General features: G+C 46.4%; 1 protein-coding gene across 8 annotated transcripts in view; it reads right to left on the bottom strand.

Annotated features, from left to right (window-relative positions):
- LOC112257946 (transcriptional regulator Erg) overlaps positions 1 to 18684 on the bottom strand; it is a 103615-nt gene that overhangs the window by 24487 nt on the left and 60444 nt on the right. For all 8 annotated transcript variants that reach the window (XM_042326877.1, XM_042326878.1, XM_042326875.1 and 5 more), the window contains one exon: positions 3611 to 3828. In XM_042326877.1, coding sequence (XP_042182811.1) covers positions 3611 to 3828 — 218 coding nt within the window. The remainder of the gene's footprint in view (positions 1 to 3610; positions 3829 to 18684) is intronic.

The following is an 18684-nucleotide window of genomic DNA, read 5'->3' as shown; positions in this document are numbered from 1 at the left end:
TAATATAGGCCTACACCATTGTAATAATATACAAAGTCTACATGCAAGTCAAGGAGATGTATAAACATAATGCATTATATTATAGCTACAAATGACTGCTGTAATATAGCATGCAATACATGGATATGTGACCCGATTCAGGAAACTAGGCATATGTCACAAGTCACGACTTCACAGGAGAGCCGTTTGAACGTAAAAAAATATTATTTTATCAAAATGCGGTTTTTGGCAGAAATGCCTTCTCGATCATATGAATTTTCATGTGACTTAATAACAAATGTTTATGCCATCTGTAAATATGAATAAAATTGTTAAATTACGAGCCTTGTTCCTTGTTGGTTAAGCCACAGAAAAAGAGAGCAACTTTCCCAATAATGAGTGGGCTGGACATGCCGAGAGATGATTTTGGATTGGTCTGCCATATAGTAGGCTTCTGTTTATTTGAGCTAGTCAGTCCGTGTTGGTAATCCTGCCGAACGCAGTTTACAAAAAATGTATTGTGTAGTGGAGCTGCATAAGTGTTGCCCTTCACTTTCTGGAGGATCAAGTTTTGAAATCAGTGGAATTAGAGTATGATAGCTAAAGAGATGGAGAAAACACCTGTCTCCAGATTACATCTTCAAACTAAGGGCAACCGGGTAGCCTAGTGGTTAGAGCATTGGACTAGTAACCGGAAGGTTGCAAATTCAAACCCCCGAGCTGACATGATACAAATCTGTCGTTCTGCCCCTGAATAGGCAGTTAACCTACTGTTCCTAGGCCGTCATTGAAAATAAGAATTTGTTCTTAACTGACTTGCCTAGTTAAATAAAGGTAAAATAAAAAATATAAAAAACGTGGTATGGCATTCCTGACAAGGAGATGTGTCCATCATGCATGATGATGTAAGATGGTCTAATGTTAGCTAGCTACATTTTCAGATATTACACGTTTCTAATTCTGACAGAAAGTGGTTTCATTTCAAGCTAAAGTGTACTGTTAGCTAGCTAGCTAATGTTAGCTGGCTGGCTCCCTAGCTGATGTTATTATTTGTATCCCAGAGCCGTTTGCTTTTCTAGTTAGAGCCTAATGTTAGCTAGCTAACATTGAACCTAGTAGGTTAGCTCCCAGCACTATGGCATTGTTGACACTGTGTTCATTGTTGTTTATCTAGCTAACCTTACCTGGCTGGCTCGTTAGCTAACGTTACGTGACGTGTGTACAACACCCATTGAATATGGCCGGTGTCAGTAAACATCAGCAAAAAAGCATATTGAAATTGTTGCCAGCTGAGCTGGTTAGGCTGTTTCATGTTATCCATAGATAAACAAATCATCGGCCAGAACGTCATGTGTGCGCTCCGAGAGCAAAACATGGGCTGGGCAAAAGCTTAAGAGGGTGTGAACGATGCTGAATGGGTGTAGACAAAAAAAAGCTATTCACTAGATACCAAAACAGATACCAAAAGTTGATCAACTTTCAAAGCAGAATTACTTTCCCATTGTTCCTCGAATGCAGTGTATGAAATACCATTTTGTAGCTCTGAGTCTCCACTTTTATCCAATATAAAAACCACCATTTCAAATGTTGCTACATAAGACCAAATCCAAGTGGTGAGTCACATATTTACACATCATAAGAAATAACCATGTGACAGAAAGAGAGAAATGGAAGACCTAAGGCCATTAAAGCATGGTTCGCTCTATGGCCTGGCTACAGATCTTATATAAGGCAATTAGTTACTGTGCATGTGCTGGTGCGCGAGAGCAGGCTGGAAAGTTCCTTTTAATAACAGTAGCAAATAATGCTAAATAAACCACTGTGGTAGCATGTGATAAACACTTATAATATAAAGGTCTTTAGCAACACTCAATAGGTAGTAATGCAATTGCCTACTGATAATATGGCAATACAAAGACATTAATGAATAACAATAGCACTAGCATTAGCTACAAGATAACCTTAACAAACTTCACTCTCAAACACCCGAAACCTAGCAAATAGGCCTAGTCCTGCAACGGTCAGACATTACACACACCTACACATATTTCACAACACTTAGATGTTCGATGGATGCACAAAACTTCAAGATAGGAAAACAGCATGTTGGAGTCTGTCATTACACAATACTTGCTCTTTTCGAGATGGCAGGTGAACATGCTCTAACTTGAGGTGTGTGGGCGAAGCCGGAATGCGTCCAAGCACTCTGATTGGCTGGATGAACAGAAGTGTGAAGGGTATTGACAGGGCTGCAGGCCAATCAGATGGAGGGGGCCGGCCTTTTGTACAGCCTCCCTTGGATTTCTTTGGAAATCCACAAAACTTAAAAGACCTCAGTGGGGGGCTTAGTCCTGAAAGGGCGTAGTCCTATCCTGCAGGACAGGCGGGGCAGAGGGGCAGAGCAGTGACTATACCAGATAAGTGAGTATCTGGCTGAACAAGAAGGGCAGCTGATTGATACTGTCACCTTAGAGGACCATGTGGGGTGCCGGCAAAGGTACACGTAAGGGCTTAGGGGCCACCCCGTGAGGGAGGTGCACAGAGGCTCAGAAACAGTTCTGGGCCGCCCCATGGACCCTCTAAGTCAGCAGTGCAGGAGGCTGGCCATAGCTAGAGGCGGTGGCTCACCTACAGCAGTGAAGGAATGCAAACCTTTCCTGAGCAGAGTACTTCTAGCCTAGCTCTAGTATAGGCGACTGGTTGCCGGCTGAGGCTGGAGGCTGTGAACTGGCTAGGGGAAAGGACTGCACACCTAGAGAAGCAGATAAGTCTGAGCCTAGCGAGCCGGAAGATACAGGGCCAGGAGCTAGGGCAGGAGGTGTGGTGTGTAGCATTGGGGGAGCTGACTGTTTACTGACTGAGGCTGACTCTAATTTGAGATGTGCGGAGCGGAGCCCTGGAGTGCATCCAAGCACCCTGATTGGTTGGATGAACAGAGGTGTGAAGGGTGATTGACAGGGTTACAGGCCAATCGGATTGAGTCGGCCAGCCTTTTGTACAGCTCCATTCATGAAATGAATACATTTCTTGCTCCATGAAGTAATCCAACAATGTGTTTACCGCCATCTTGTCAATTTAAAATCTATCACTGATCGAGACAGGTGAGTGCCATAATGACATGACTTTGGGGCAGACCCACCTGTCTCAATCAATGAGAGACGAAATAGACAAGATGGTAGTGTATACATTGTTGTATTACTTCATGGTAAATTGTATTTATTTATTTTAATACGGAGCATTTATTTAATTCAAAAGAACCACCTGCAACTGGACACGGACATTTTGTTTGGCCGAATCAAGATTGAAGACAGTATTTCCAAGTTAAGGTTGGCCAAAAATTCTCTGTGCTAAGCCAAAACAGTAACGGCTAATGGATCTGTCATGTAAAGCAGGTCCTTTTGTATTGGCTCACTGAGCAGATATTTCTGCAGTTGCTCAGCACTCCTGATATTTTACTGAAAAAACACTTTCTTCAATGACTTGACCAAACAGACTCATAAGTAAGTAGTTAGGTTTCAAACAAATTACATTTTAATACAATTTGAAATATTTATCCAAAGAAACTATTAGTTTCGCATTAAACCAACATGAAAGTCAATGTAGAAGTAAAGTTAATGGTGGACTGCTGTACCTTTTGACATTGACCTGTCCACTGTTGCACTCCATCTTGATGGTGACGCGGGCGGGTGGCTGGGACAGCCAGTCCTGCTGGTGCACCCTGGGGCTCATCTTGGCCGTCTGGCCGTACTCGCTGGCCGACGCTGCCGTCATTTCCGCCTTGGCGTGGTGGGGAGTTCCGTAGGCACACTCAAACAGCGACTGGTCCTCACTCACCACTGACAACGCTTCCTGTACGCAGAAAGAAAAAATACAGACACATCCCTCTTAGATCTCCATTACAATCAAAGCTTCATTAACTTGCTTTACAATCAACTGGTTCAAATCAAATCAAATCAAATTTTATTTGTCACATACACATGGTTAGCAGATGTTAATGCGAATGTAGAGAAATGCTTGTGCTTCTAGTTCCGACAATGCAGTAATAACCAACAAGTAATCTAACTAACAATTCCAAAACTACTGTCTTATACACACAAGTGTAAGGGGATAAAGAATATGTACATAAAGATATATGAATGAGTGATGGTACAGAGCAGCATAGGCAAGATACAGTAGATGGTATCGAGTACAGTATATACATATGAGATGAGTATGTAAACAAAGTGGCATAGTTAAAGTGGCTAGTGATACATGTATTACATAAAGATGCAGTAGATGATATAGAGTACAGTATATACGTATACATATGAGATGAATAATGTAGGGTATGTAAACATTATATTAGGTAGAATTGTTTAAAGTGGCTAGTGATATATTTTACATCATTTCCCATCAATTCTCATTATTAAAGTGGCTGGAGTTGAGTCAGTGTGTTGGCAGCAGCCACTCAATGTTAGTGGTGGCTGTTTAACAGTCTGATGGCCTTGAGATAGAAGCTGTTTTTCAGTCTCTCGGTCCCAGCTTTGATGCACCTGTACTGACCTCGCCTTCTGGATGATAGCCGGGTGAACAGGCAGTGGCTCGGGTGGTTGTTGTCCTTGATGATCTTTATGGCCTTCCTGTAACATCGGGTGGTGTAGGTGTCCTGGAGGGCAGGTAGTTTGCCCCCGGTGATGCATTGTGCAGACCTCACTACCCTCTGGAGAGCCTTACGGTTGTGGGCGGAGCAGGTGCCGTACCAGGCGGTGATACAGCCTGCCAGGATGCTCTCGATTGTGCATCTGTAGAAGTTTGTGAGTGCTCTTGGTGACAAGCCAAATTTCTTCAGCCTCCTGAGGTTGAAGAGGCGCTGCTGCGCCTTCTTCACGATGCTGTCCGTGTGGGTGGACCAATTCAGTTTGTCTGTGATGTGTATGCCGAGGAACTTAAAACTTGCTACCCTCCCCACTACTGTTCCATCGATGTGGATAGGGGGGTGTTCCCTCTGCTGTTTCCTGAAGTCCACAATCATCTCCTTAGTTTTGTTGACGTTGAGTGTGAGGTTATTTTCCTGACACCACACTCCGAGTGCCCTCACCTCCTCCCTGTAGGCCGTCTCGTCGTTGTTGGTAATCAAGCCAACCACTGTTGTGTCGTCCGCAAACTTGATGATTGAGTTGGAGGCGTGCGTGGCCACGCAGTCGTGGGTGAACAGGGAGTACAGGAGAGGGCTCAGAATGCACCCTTGTGGGGCCCCAGTGTTGAGGATCAGCGGGGTGGAGATGTTGTTGCCTACCCTCACCACCTGGGGGCGGCCCGTCAGGAAGTCCAGTACCCAGTTGCACAGGGCGGGGTCGAGACCCAGGGTCTCGAGCTTGATGACGAGCTTGGAGGGTACTATGGTGTTAAATGCCGAGCTGTAGTCGATGAACAGCATTCTCACATAGGTATTCCTCTTGTCCAGGTGGGTTAGGGCAGTGTGCAGTGTGGTTGAGATTGCATCATCTGTGGACCTATTTGGGCGGTAAGCAAATTGGAGTGGGTCTAGGGTGTCAGGTAGGGTGGAGGTGATATGGTCCTTGTGAGTGCTACGGGGCGGTAGTCGTTTAGCTCAGTTACCTTAGCTTTCTTGCGAACAGGAACAATGGTGGCCCTCTTGAAGCATGTGGGAACAGCAGACTGGGATAGGGATTGATTGAATCTGTCCGTAAACACACCAGCCAGCTGGTCTGCGCATGCTCTGAGGGCGCGGCTGGGGATGCCGTCTGGGCCTGCAGCCTTGCGAGGGTTAACACGTTTAAATGTTTTACTCACCTCGGCTGCAGTGAAGGAGAGGCCGCATATTTCGGATGCAGGCCGTGTCAGTGGCACTGTATTGTCCTCAAAGCGGGCAAAAAAGTTATTTAGTCTGCCTGGGAGCAAGACATCCGGGTCCGTGACGGGGCTGGTTTTCTTTTTGTAATCCGTGATTGACTGTAGACCCTGCCACATACCTCTTGTGTCTAAGCCGTTGAATTGAGATTCTACTTTTTCTCTATACTGACGCTTAGCTTGTTTGATTGCCTTGCGGAGGGAATAGCTACACTGTTTGTATTCGGTCATATTTCCGGTCACCTCGCCCTGATTAAAAGCAGTGGTTCGCACTTTCAGTTTCATGCGAATGCTGCCATCAATCCACAGTTTCTGGTTTGGGAATGTTTTAATCGTTGCTATGGGAACGACATATTCAACGCACGTTCTAATAAACTCGCACACCGAATCAGCGTATTCGTCAATGTTGTTGTCTGACGCAATACAAAACATATCCCAGTCCACGTGATGGAAGCAGTCTTGAAGTGTGGAATCAGATTGGTCGGACCAGCGTTGAACAGACCTCAGCGTGGGAGCTTCTTGTTTTAGTTTCTGTCTGTAGGCAGGGATCAACAAAATGGAGTCGTGGCCAGCTTTTCCGAAAGGAGGGCGGGGCAGGGCCTTATATGCGTCGCGGAAGTTAGAATAGCAGTGATCCAAGGTTTTGCCAGCCCTGGTTGCGCAATCGATATGCTGATACAATTTAGGGAGTCTTGTTTTCAGATTAGCCTTGTTAAAATCCCCAGCTACAATGATTGCAGCCTCAGGATGTATGGATTCCAGTTTGCAAAGAGTCAAATAAAGTTTGTTCAGAGCCATCGATGTGTCTGCTTGGGGGGGAATATATACGGCTGTGATTATAATCGAAGAGAATTCCCTTGGTAGATAATGCGGTCGACATTTGATTGTGAGGAATTCTAAATCAGGTGAACAGAAGGACTTGAGTTCCTGTATGCTTTTGTGACCACACCACGTCTCGTTAGCCATAAGGCATACGCCCCCGCCCCTCTTCTTACCAGAAAGATGTTTGTTTCTGTCGGCGCGATGCGTGGAGAAACCAGCTGGCTGCACCGACTCCGATAGCGTCTCTCCAGTGAGCCATGTTTCCGTGAAGCAAAGAACGTTACAGTCTCTGATGTCCCTCTGGAATACTACCCTTGCTCGGATTTCATCAACCTTGTTGTCAAGAGACTGGACATTGGCGAGAAGTATACTGGGGAGTGGTGCACGATGAGCCCGTCTCCGGAGTCTGACCAGAAGACCGCTACGTTTCCCTCTTTTACGAAGTCGTTTTTTTGGGTCGCCGGCTGGGATCCATTCCGTTGTCCTGGGTGAAAGGCAGAACACAGGATCCGCTTCGCGAAAGTCATATTCTTGGTCGTACTGATGGTGAGTTGACGCTGCTCTTATATTCAGTAGTTCTTCTCGACTGTATGTAATGAAACCTAAGATGACCTGGGGTACTAATGTAAGAAATAACACATTAAGTGTGGATTTTGCCATTGTACTTGCCATTAACCAAGTACAATTGATTGATTTGGGATCCTAGGGGCTCTGCAAACATTACAGGTAATGTGTGACCAGTCTGTGATTTAAACAGTAAGCTCTACACACATAATGTGGTGGATATGATAGTAGATTGCAGTCTGATGAATACCTCCTTGTGCACTCATTGTTTTGTTGGTAAAAAGCAGACAGAATGACCCCTGGAAAGTGCACCTGAAAACTAGGCCCCCTAATTATGGAGAGATTACCATGGCCAGTAAAAGTATTCTAGTTTCACTCACATCTACCTGGGTTGAATTAGAGCACAGCACAGAAGTATACGTTATGATTGAACCAGCAGGGTGTCTACCAGTCCTTATAATACATAAAGTTCTCATTATACATTAATAATATCCACAAATGATCGAGAACATGGGCAAAGAGCACCAATATTAACCAACCTGACACTCTTAACTTAGCCTCCAAATGCTAACCCTAGTAACCACTAACATTTCAGAGGCATTATGTCCAACCTTTCGTCTTCCTATTAGGACAATAGCTACATCTTGGCATCACAAAGCTGAGGTAACATTCACCAGAGCCAACCAGATGTGGATAGGCCTCCTTAAGAGTCTGGCTTCTTCCAAGGTAACTTCCTGTTCTTTCTTTTGAGGTGCCCCTGCTGGCCACTGTCGCCCAATGACTGCTTTAGGGGGTTTACACTTCTGACTTCACATTAAGTAGTCTGCACCAATGGCATGGAATTCAGTATGAATTTAATTAAACTTTTCAAGCTATCATAAATGTTCCGAATCTCCAAAGACTCTCCCCCGATTTAGCTATGAAAATAACTCAAGGCAAAGCAGGATAGTGTGGTAATGCACTGACACAGATTGAGAGAGAATCAGGTTTTGTGCCCAGGTATTTTTTAGGCTATTGGGTTTGGTAAGGACATAAAGAGGATATTCTGTATTCATCTCATACACTTTGACTGGTACAACTGCAGAGGAGTTTCAGTATACCGCTCCATGTTTTTACAGACTGACAGAGACGGCGAAAGCATGTCAGGAGTTTGTTGTGATGCTAGGAGACCCCAGTCCTGCTAATATGTGGTTATCTCTTCACTGGGTATCCTCCCTGAAATCACAATGGTGTCAAGGCCTCACTCATGTCCCCATACGTCCTTGGACGCATCTTGCTCCAAGAAAGATTGAATCACATACAGTCCAAAACACAAACCATTGGAAAAGGCCTGCCTAGAATATAACAACTATGTTTACAGTGCACAGTAAATCTTTAGGATTTTTTTCCACATTCAAAGATTAAATGCACGTTCTATCTATCTATCATAAATGTTGATTTGTCTACTGTTTATATTTCAAAGTTCTTCCTGTTTCTTTCCGTCCATAACAAATCAATGGGACCCCACAGTTACCAAGTCCATTAAACACCTATGACTAACACAAGCATACACCTTTTCCCACAAATGCCATGACGTGGCAACCTGTCTCTAATTTTCCCAGTATTGTTGTTAAATTCCTTTTGCCAAAACACTGTATTTTGGTTACATATACCAGAGTCCCACCGTTTCCTTAGTTCCTTCCTCTGTGCTCCTTAGCCCTCCTTAACCTGCCCTTCCTCTCTCTCTATTGCGGAAGAAGTGCCCCTTGAACATCTCGGAGTAAGTGACCCGCCCTGATCTGGTGACAGGTCTAGAACCTGGCCTCAAATCAGTTAGGAGGAAAAGGAATCCTTCTCGGAAAGCAGATTATTCTAGTGGGGACTGGTCTTCCCTGATATGTCAGCTGCAAACCACATTACAGAGCAGAGCAGGCCAGGCACATTGACCCTCACCTGAGAGAGGAAGGAGAGAGGGGGGCAGAGAGAGAGAGAGATGGAAAGGGATAGGAACATAGAAAGAGAGAAAGAAAAACAGAGAAAGAGGATCCAGTGGTTAGAGATAGAGGACAGCAGAGCATGATATACACGAGGTGACCCCAGCCAGCATGAACAAGGGGCACACACACACACAGCTTTTGTTCATCCAACACAAACAGAACAAAACCAAATCCACTCACAGCTTACAGTAGGTTCAGCCATTATCCTATGTAAAAGACTATAAAGCCAGGAACCAATCAAAAAGCAACCAACTGACAGGCTAACTGAGAGATCCGTCATCAATCACAGCTGGGATTTTTGATGAACGTGTGATATAAAACCAATTAGTGGCATTTTAACGCAGTCAGTTTACATTGTGTCTGGGAAACAAGTTATGGAAAACACTGGAAAGTAGTTATTGGAAAATACTTGGCCGTCATCAAGACAACAGGAATATGTGAGAAAACTAAACTAGTGGAGAGCACAACAGCACAAGAGTCTGTCTTGCCCAAAACTCAGTACAGTGCATTCCTCTATGGCCCATTATCCCTCTTCTGAGGAAAGTGAGAGATTGTTTCACAACCTTTGTGTCCCGGGCCAAAGAAAATGAACCCCGAATTAGCCAGGGAAGAAACAGGCTGCTCTAAGCCCAGTGTTCCAACTGAACACTGAATCCACCAGAAAATAATTTATATAATGTATACATTCAGGGAGGTCCTCTATGGTAGCATGTAGTGGAGTTCCACGGGCTGACACTCAAATGGGCAGCAACATGGCCTTCTGGGTAGGAAAATGAGCTGGTGACCAGAGGGCAGCTGGTTCAAATCAGAACTTGAGCCCCTCCAAGGCATTTATAGTAGATTATCCTCCATAAATATTGAGCTTTATAAGTGGAAAATTGGTGTAGTACACTGTTAATTTCACTTCATATAATGCTGTGCAAATCACATTTAGTAACAGTCAAAATAATGTTAGCCTGAGCTGGTTTACAGTACTTTTTGATGGCCATTTTGTCATAAAACATTCCTTCCAAAACCTGTCCCTTTAGCTCCAGTGTCTCCTGGGTAATTCTGACCATATAAAGTAACATACAGAGACATAGCCACAGTGCTTTAGTCCCTCAAGTCATGTAGTCCCTCTCAATGAGGCAATTGGACTCATTCATGCAGAATGTCCCAGGAAGCCTTCCCAATGAGATATGGTGTGGTGTGGCTGCTCACAGGAAGCTCCCCTTCTCCCAGCATTTCCTGCATTGAAAGTTCCTGATAGGTCAAGAGGGGTATCAGGAGGTGGGGAGTGCACAAGAGGAAGTGCTCGTCCATCGGCATTTTGATTGTGGCTGAAAGACTTGAAACACTAATGGAGATGATGGGTGGATGAAGAGAGGGAGAAATAGAGAGAAAAGGGGAGGGAGTACCTCCTACGATTTTAACACAGCAGGACATTGGGCAGTCAACCTTGCCGTAACGTCAGTAGTGCAGGTTAAGGCCTCACACTTCCCCCTCCTGCCATCGGGCGCATCAGTGATGTAGTGGAGGGTATATGCCGTATACCCGCTTAGTTTTCAGTGGGCATTGGGTATACCCACTTCCTAATCCCCACGTTGCATATCAAAATAGTGTAGTGGAGGTATACGCTGTATAGATCACAATATTTGAACTATTATTTTCTTACATTTTAGGAGCATAAATGTGCACCCGGCAGTAGGCCTACACACAAATGTTCCAAAATAATGATGCTAATGATAGGCCTAACCTAGGGCTGTTGCGGTGACCGTATTACCGCCACACGGTGGTCACAAGTCATGAAGGCAGTCAAATTCATTGTGACCATTTAGTCAAGGTAATTAGGCTTCTCTGATGCTGCTGATAGTCATTAGTAGCCTACCAAACTTGCTAACTGCCTGGTACTCAGCACTCTACTGTCCCTCTAATCACTCTGACATCAATGCAAATGTGTTTGAAAAACGAAAACAGAGTGATGGCCTCTATTGATCCCATCAGCTTTCTATAGGCTAGGCCTGCTATATTTATTTCTCAACTTTCATAATATTAATATATTTTTTTCTTCATATTATAAAATAATATAAATTAATGCCACAGAATCCTAAAGCAAATCTGGTCTGCTAAATGCGCTAGTGTAGCCCACAGCCATTTGGCATAGCCATATAAGGACCTAACATAAAGAATATGTAATTCTGTTCTTCTGAAATATACTACGTTTTCTTTACATCATGTTTATTTAGACCTGTCTAAAATCAATAATGTATTTATTGTGAAGATGTAGGCTATATTACATGGATTTATTAGACTTTTCAAAATGTAGACGTTCCAAAGGTCTGCATCAGTGACTTGTAGGCTATGTGTGGAAGCTAGGAGATGCTAAATGTGTTTATGTTAATAAACGGTCAATTATCGTGAGACCGACAGTTATTTGCTTGAAAATAACCACCTGACGAAATTTCGTGACCGCCACAGCCCTAGCCTAACCATATTCTGTTAGATGGAAAGGCTTTCCCAAAAACCTAACTTAAAAGTTAACTAGCTTCAAAATAGCCTATGCTTTTAATTAGCTGTTTCATGATTTTGATACTCTCTTGTGAAGTCTATGGTTTTTTACTAGATTTCCTGTAGTTGTTCATGTTGTCTGTCTGTAATTGTGTAATGACTTGGTGCTGCCTATCTTGGCCAGGACACTCTTGAAAAAGAGATTTCAAATCTCAAATCTCCCTGGATAAATAAAGGTTAAATAAAAAATAAATAAAAAATGCATAGCTGGCAGAATGACATCATGATTATTTGCATCAATCAAGTAACAACACAATGTCAAATGCAGGAAGCCTAGTCAAATAATTAGCATCCAATTACATTAACCGTTACTTTCTCGCAGGAATTCCACTAAGGGTCCGTATGTAGCCAAACGTAGCTGCTGCTCATTCCGTTTGCTCGAAAATGGATAAATGGTTAAAAAAAGTAAGGCCTGTGTCCATAGAGACACATACCAGTTCTACAGGTAGTACTGCTACCACTACCAGCAGTAGTGCACCTGTCAACGACACAAGTTGTTCTGCTTCCATGAGCACATCCAATGCTAGCATCAGTAATTTTACATTTGTTGTTAGCCCAGCTAGCATGGACACTGACAGTTGTGAATCTGATGCAGCCGAAGAGCTACTGCCCCCTTACCCGGGAAAGCACTGAACAACAGACAGGGACTTTGGACTCTAGAAGAGGCGCAAATATGATGAGAACTACATTGATTTGGGGTTCACTTATATTGGGAGTAGTGCCTTTCCTCAGTACCTTTGCACATATAACACACTGGCTATCTCACAACTAGATGAAACCTCCACTCTTGAGCAGACATTTAGAAACAAAACATGCCAATTTGAAAAATTGAAGGAGTTTTTGAGCGAGAATTAAGACGACTTTTGAGTAGTAAGACATGTATAAAAGCAACATATACCTTTAATAAGAAGGGGCTAGAAGTGTCTTATATGGTGAGCTACCGAGTGGCTAGGACAGGCAAGCCCCATACTATTGTGGAGGACTTCATTCTTCCTGCTGCCGCGGATAAGGATGCAACAATGCTGGGGGAAACTATACAGACAATTCCTTCATCAAACAACACTGTTTCATGATGCATCAGTGACATACCAGGAGATGTTTTGAAACAATTATTGATTTGCATACAAGACAGTGAATTATATGTTTTACAGCTGGATGAGTCAACAGACGTGGCGGGCCTTGCACAGCTCCTGGTATATGTCTGTTACGTTTATTGGGGGTTAATTAAGGAAGACATCCTCTTCTGCAAACCACTGGAAACCAGGACAACAGGAGAGGATATTTTTAAAGTACTAGACAGCTTTGTGACATCAAATTGACGTTGGTGTTCAAGATTTGTTGGTATCTGGACTGATGGTGCAAAAGCCATGACAGGGAGACATAGTGGAGTGGTAACGTGTGTGCAAGCAGTTGCTCCCAACGCCACTTGGGTACACTGCAGCATCCACCGAGAGGCTCTTGCTGCCAAGGGAATGCCTGACAGCTTGATAAACGTTTTGGACACTAGAGTGAAAATGGTTAACTTTGTTAAAACTGTTTCAATAGTGATGCCCTTTGCAACCACATACCTATGTGAGAGTGGATTCTCGGCCCTCACTAGCATGAAAACTAAATACAGGCACAGACCTGTGTGTGGACAGACCTTCTCATTAACCCGTGGTGAGTTATTCACAATTTTCAATGAACAAATAAGGTTTTATATGTAAGATGGTTAAATAAAGAGCAAAATGATTGATTTTCTTATATTATTATTTGTGCCCGGGTCCTATAAGAGCGCTTTGTCACTTCCCACGAGCCGGGTTGTGACAAAAACTCACAATCATTCTTATGTTTAATAAATGTATCGTAGTGTGTGTGTGGCAGGCTTACAATGATGGTAGAAAACAACATTTGAGAGTGCGCTGACCCTGGTACGCAGCTGGAGGTTGAGTGTTTGAAGGGGTACGGGACTATAAAAAGTTTGGGGATCACTGCTCTACACTATACTTGCTTGATTTCTCACATAAACTGAAATTATGCGAACTATTAGAATCTTAGCACCCAGGAAATGGCAGCGCGATTTCTGCATATTGTTATGGACTTAGAAGATCAAATGTTGTTGTTTTTCTATTAAAAAAAGTGTGACTTTGAGGCCAAACCTATGAATTTCTGACTCTGTTGACAGCCTCATTTATCTCTTTCAATAGTAGGCATACTATTAGCCTACTTGCACAGTACAGCTGTCACGCCCTGGTCAAAGTATTTTGTGTTTATCTTTATGTATTTGGTCAGGCCAGGGTGTGGCATGGGGTTTTTGTAATTGTGGTGTGTTTGTCTTGGGGTTTTGGTGGTGGTATTGGGATTGTAGCTTAGTGGGTTGTCTAGCAAGGTCTATGGCTGTCTGGAGTGGTTCTCAATCAGAGGCAGGTGCTTATCGTTGTCTCTGATTGGGAACCATATTTAGGCAGCCATATTCTTTGAGTTTGTCGTGGGTGATTGTCCTTAGTGTCTTACTTGTACTCTCTGTTAGTTTGCACTAGATAGGCTGTTTTCGGTTTTTCATTACGTTTATTGTTTTGTAGTGTTTAGTGTTTAGTCGTGTTTACGTTTTGTTTAATAAATATGGATCGCAATCGACACGCTGCAGTTTGGTCCGACTCTCCTTCATCACCACTAGAAAACCGTTACAGAATCACCCACCACCAACGGACCAAGCAGCGTGTTAACAGGCAGGAACCACAGGAGAGGCAACAGAGGCAGCAGCAGCAGGAGCAGCAGCAGCTGCAGTGGGAGAGGCTGCACCACCTGGAGAAATGGACATGGGAGGAAGAACTGGACGGTAAAGGACCCTGGGCTCAGCCTGGAGAATATCGCCGCCCCAAGGAAGAACTGGAGGCGGCGAAAGCTGAGAGGCGCAGATATGAGGAGGCAGCACGGCGTAGCGGATGGAAGCCTGAGAATCAGCCCCAAAAATTTCTTGGGGGCTCAGGGAGAGTGTGGCAGAGTCAGGAGTCAGACCTGAGCCAACTCTCCCTGTTTATCGTGAGGAGCCAAGGAGGAGACCAGAACCAGAGACTGTGAAGGAGTTAATGGGGAAATTGGAGGAGAGAGAAATGAGGGAGTTGCTGTGTTGGTGCTTTTTGCATGGAATTCGCCCGACGGAACGTGTTGGGGATTTGATGGCACCTGGGTTAGCGCTCCATACTCGTCCTGAGGTGCGTGTTAGTCGGCTGGTGAAGTTGGTGCCAGCCTCACGCACCAGGCCTCCTGTGCACATCCCTAGCCTTGCACATCCTGTGCCAACACTGCTCTCAAGATCTCCAGTACGCCTTCACGGTCTAGCCCATCCTGTGCTACCTCCACACTCCAGTCCTCCGGTAGCAGCTCCCCGCTCCAGGCTTCCTGTGCGTGTCCTCGATCCAGTACCACCAGTTCCAGCACCATGCACCAGGCCTTCAGTGTGCCTTGCCTGTTCAGCGCAGCCAGCGCTTTTCTCCTCTCCTGCGCTGCTGGAGTCTCCCGCCTGTTTAGCGCAGCCAGAGCCTTTCTCCTCTACAGCGCTGCCGGATCCTCCCGCCTGTTCAGCGCAGCCAGAGCCTTCCTCCTCTACAGCGCTGCCGGAGCCTCCCGCCTGTTTAGCGCAGCCAGAGCCTTTCTCCTCTCCTACGCTGCCGGAGTCTCCCGCCTGTTCAGCGCAGCCAGAGCTGCCAGCCTGCATGGAGAAGCCAGAGCTGCCAGCCTGCATGGAGCAGCCAGAGCTGTCAGTCTGCATAGAGCAGCCAGAGCTGTCAGTCCGCATAGAGCAGCCAGAGATGTCAGTCTGCATGGAGCAGCCAGAGATGTCAGTCTGCATGGAGCAGCCAGAGATGTCAGTCTGCATGGAGCAGCCAGAGATGTCAGTCTGCATGGAGCAGCCAGAGCTGTCAGTCTGCATGGAGCACACAGAGCTGCCAGTCTGCAAGGAGCAGCCAGAGCTGTCAGTCTGCAAGGAGCAGCCAGAGCTGTCAGTCTGCATGGAGCAGCCAGAGCTGTCAGTCTGCATGGAGCAGCCAGTCTGCATGGAGCAGCCAGAGCTGTCAGTCTGCATGGAGCAGCCAGAGCTGCCAGTCTGCATGGAGCAGCCAGAGCTGCCAGTCTGCATGAAGCAGCCAGAGCTGTCAGTCTGCATGGAGCAGCCAGAGCTGCCAGTCTGCATGGAGCTGCCAGTCTGCAAGGAGCAGCCAGAGCTGTCAGTCTACATGAAGCAGCCCGAGCTGCCAGTCTGCATGAAGCAGCCAGTCTACATGGAGCAGCCAGAGCTGCCAGTCTGCATGAAGCAGCCAGAGCTGTCAGTCTGCATGGAACAGTCAGAGCTGTCAGTCTGCATGGAGCAGCCAGAGCTGTCAGTCTACATGAAGCAGCCCGAGCTGCCAGTCTGCATGAAGCAGTCAGTCTACATGGAGCAGCCAGAGCTGTCAGTCCGCATGGAGCAGCCAGAGCTGTCAGTCTACATGAAGCAGCCAGAGCTGTCAGTCTACATGAAGCAGCCCGAGCTGCCAGTCTGCATGAAGCAGTCAGTCTACATGGAGCAGCCAGAGCTGTCAGTCCGCATGGAGCAGCCAGAGCTGTCAGTCTACATGAAGCAGCCCGAGCTGCCAGTCTGCATGAAGCAGCCAGTCTACATGGAGCAGCCAGAGATGTCAGTCTGCATGAAGCAGCCAGAGCTGTCAGTCTGCATGGAGCAGCCAGTCTGCATGGAGCAGTCAGTCTGCATGGAGCTGCCAGTCTGCATGGAGCTGCCAGTCTGCATGGAGCTGCCAGTCTGCATGGAGCTGCCAGTCTGCAAGGAGCTGTCAGTCTGCACGGAGCTGTCAGTCTGCACGGAGCTGCCAGTCTGTAAGGAGCTGCCAGTCTGCAAGGAGCTGCCAGTCAGCACGGAGCCGCCAGAGCGGTCAGTCTGTAAGAAGCCGCCAGAGCTGTCAGCCTATATGGAGCAGCTAGTGCCGCCAGTCTGCCCAGCGCCGCCAGTGCCCCCAGTCTGCCCAGCGTCGCCAGTCTGCCCAGCGCCGTCAGTCTGCCCAGCATCGCCAGTCTGCCCAGCGTCGCCAGTCTGCCCAGCGTCGCCAGTCTGCCCAGCGCCGTCAGTCTGCCCAGCATCGCCAGTCTGCCCAGCGTCGCCAGTCTGCCCAGCGTCGTCAGTCTGCCCAGCGTCGTCAGTCTGCCCAGCGTCGTCAGTCTGCCCAGCGTCGTCAGTCTGCCCAGCACCGCCAGTATGCCCAGCGCCGCCAGTCTGCCCAGCGCCGCCAGTCTGCCCAGCATCGCCAGTCTGCCCAGCGCCGCCAGTCTGCCCAGCGCCGCCAGATCTGCCAGTCAACCAGACTCTTCCAGATCTGCCAGTCAACCAGACTCTTCCAGATCTGCCAGTCAACCAGACTCTTCCAGATCTGCCAGTCAACCAGACTCTTCCAGATCTGCCAGTCAGCCAGGATCTGCCAGTCAGCCAGGATCTGCCAGTCAGCCAGGATCTGCTGAAACCACCAGCCAGCCAGGAGCTGGTAGATCTATCTACCTGCCTGAGCTTCCTCTCACTCCTGAGCTTCCTCTCACTCCTGAGCTTCCTCTCACTCCTGAGCTTCCTCTCACTCCTGAGCTTCCTCTCACTCCTGAGCTTTCTCTCACTCCTGAGCTTTCTCTCACTCCCGAGCTTCCCCTCAGTCCCGAGCTGCCTCGGTCCCGAGCTGTCCTTCAGTCCCGATCTGCTCCTCAGTCCAGTGGGGTTCTGGGTGGGGACTACTAGGCCATGGTCGGCGGCGAGGGTGGACTATCCAGGGACGAAGGGAGAGGGGACTAAGACATTAAAGGAGTGGGGTCCACGTCCCGCGCCGGAGCCGCCACCATGGACAGACGCCCACCCGGACCCTCCCTATTGTTTTGAGGTGCGTTCGGGAGTCCGCACCTTAGGGGGTTCTGTCACGCCCTGGTCAAAGTATTTTGTGTTTATCTTTATGTATTTGGTCAGGCCAGGGTGTGGCATGGGGTTTTTGTAATTGTGGTGTGTTTGTCTTGGGGTTTTGGTGGTGGTATTGGGATTGTAGCTTAGTGGGTTGTCTAGCAAGGTCTATGGCTGTCTGGAGTGGTTCTCAATCAGAGGCAGGTGCTTATCGTTGTCTCTGATTGGGAACCATATTTAGGCAGCCATATTCTTTGAGTTTGTCGTGGGTGATTGTCCTTAGTGTCTTACTTGTACTCTCTGTTAGTTTGCACTAGATAGGCTGTTTTCGGTTTTTCATTACGTTTATTGTTTTGTAGTGTTTAGTGTTTAGTCGTGTTTACGTTTTGTTTAATAAATATGGATCGCAATCGACACGCTGCAGTTTGGTCCGACTCTCCTTCATCACCACTAGAAAACCGTTACAACAGCTTGGGTTGGCTTGACTATGAAAGACCAATACGGGAATGATCATTTTATGTAATTCAGAGTGTATGTCACTGTTTCTCATATCATTTTTTTAAAGGGCTCCTTTCCTTTGCCGGGTGGGCCCTTTAAAAAAAAATTGAGTACACCCACATCTCCAGGCACCACCACACCACTGGCGGGCACCCATTCTGGATGTTGTTTTAGCAGCCCTCACCCTGATTCCACCATAAATGGTGGATGAATGAAGATGTCCCAATCAGGCTACTTACCATTGAAAATAAATGTCAGTTCCGGTCTAATTAACAAGGTGACTCTCCCATAGGCACCAGTGCCTTAGCAGCTGTGTCTGGTCTGCTTAGTTCATTGACTGTACATGAACCCTACTATAACTTGACAGAGACAAACCTTACTAGTCCATTCTTCTTAAAACAGGAAGATCTCCTGTGTTACATTTCCACAAAAGCCATTTCCTTAGCATAGAAAAGCAGTATGGTCTGTACATTACTGCTGGAAATAGTGTTTTGTTTCAGAACAGAATGAATGTTGTTGCATCGTTGATGTCCTATGATG

This window comes from Oncorhynchus tshawytscha, linkage group LG09 (assembly GCF_018296145.1).
Source record: "Oncorhynchus tshawytscha isolate Ot180627B linkage group LG09, Otsh_v2.0, whole genome shotgun sequence".
In the NCBI taxonomy this organism is placed as follows: domain Eukaryota; kingdom Metazoa; phylum Chordata; class Actinopteri; order Salmoniformes; family Salmonidae; genus Oncorhynchus; species Oncorhynchus tshawytscha.
The sequence above is the reverse complement of the archived record's forward strand: the minus strand, read 5'-3'. Positions and strand labels throughout refer to the sequence as shown.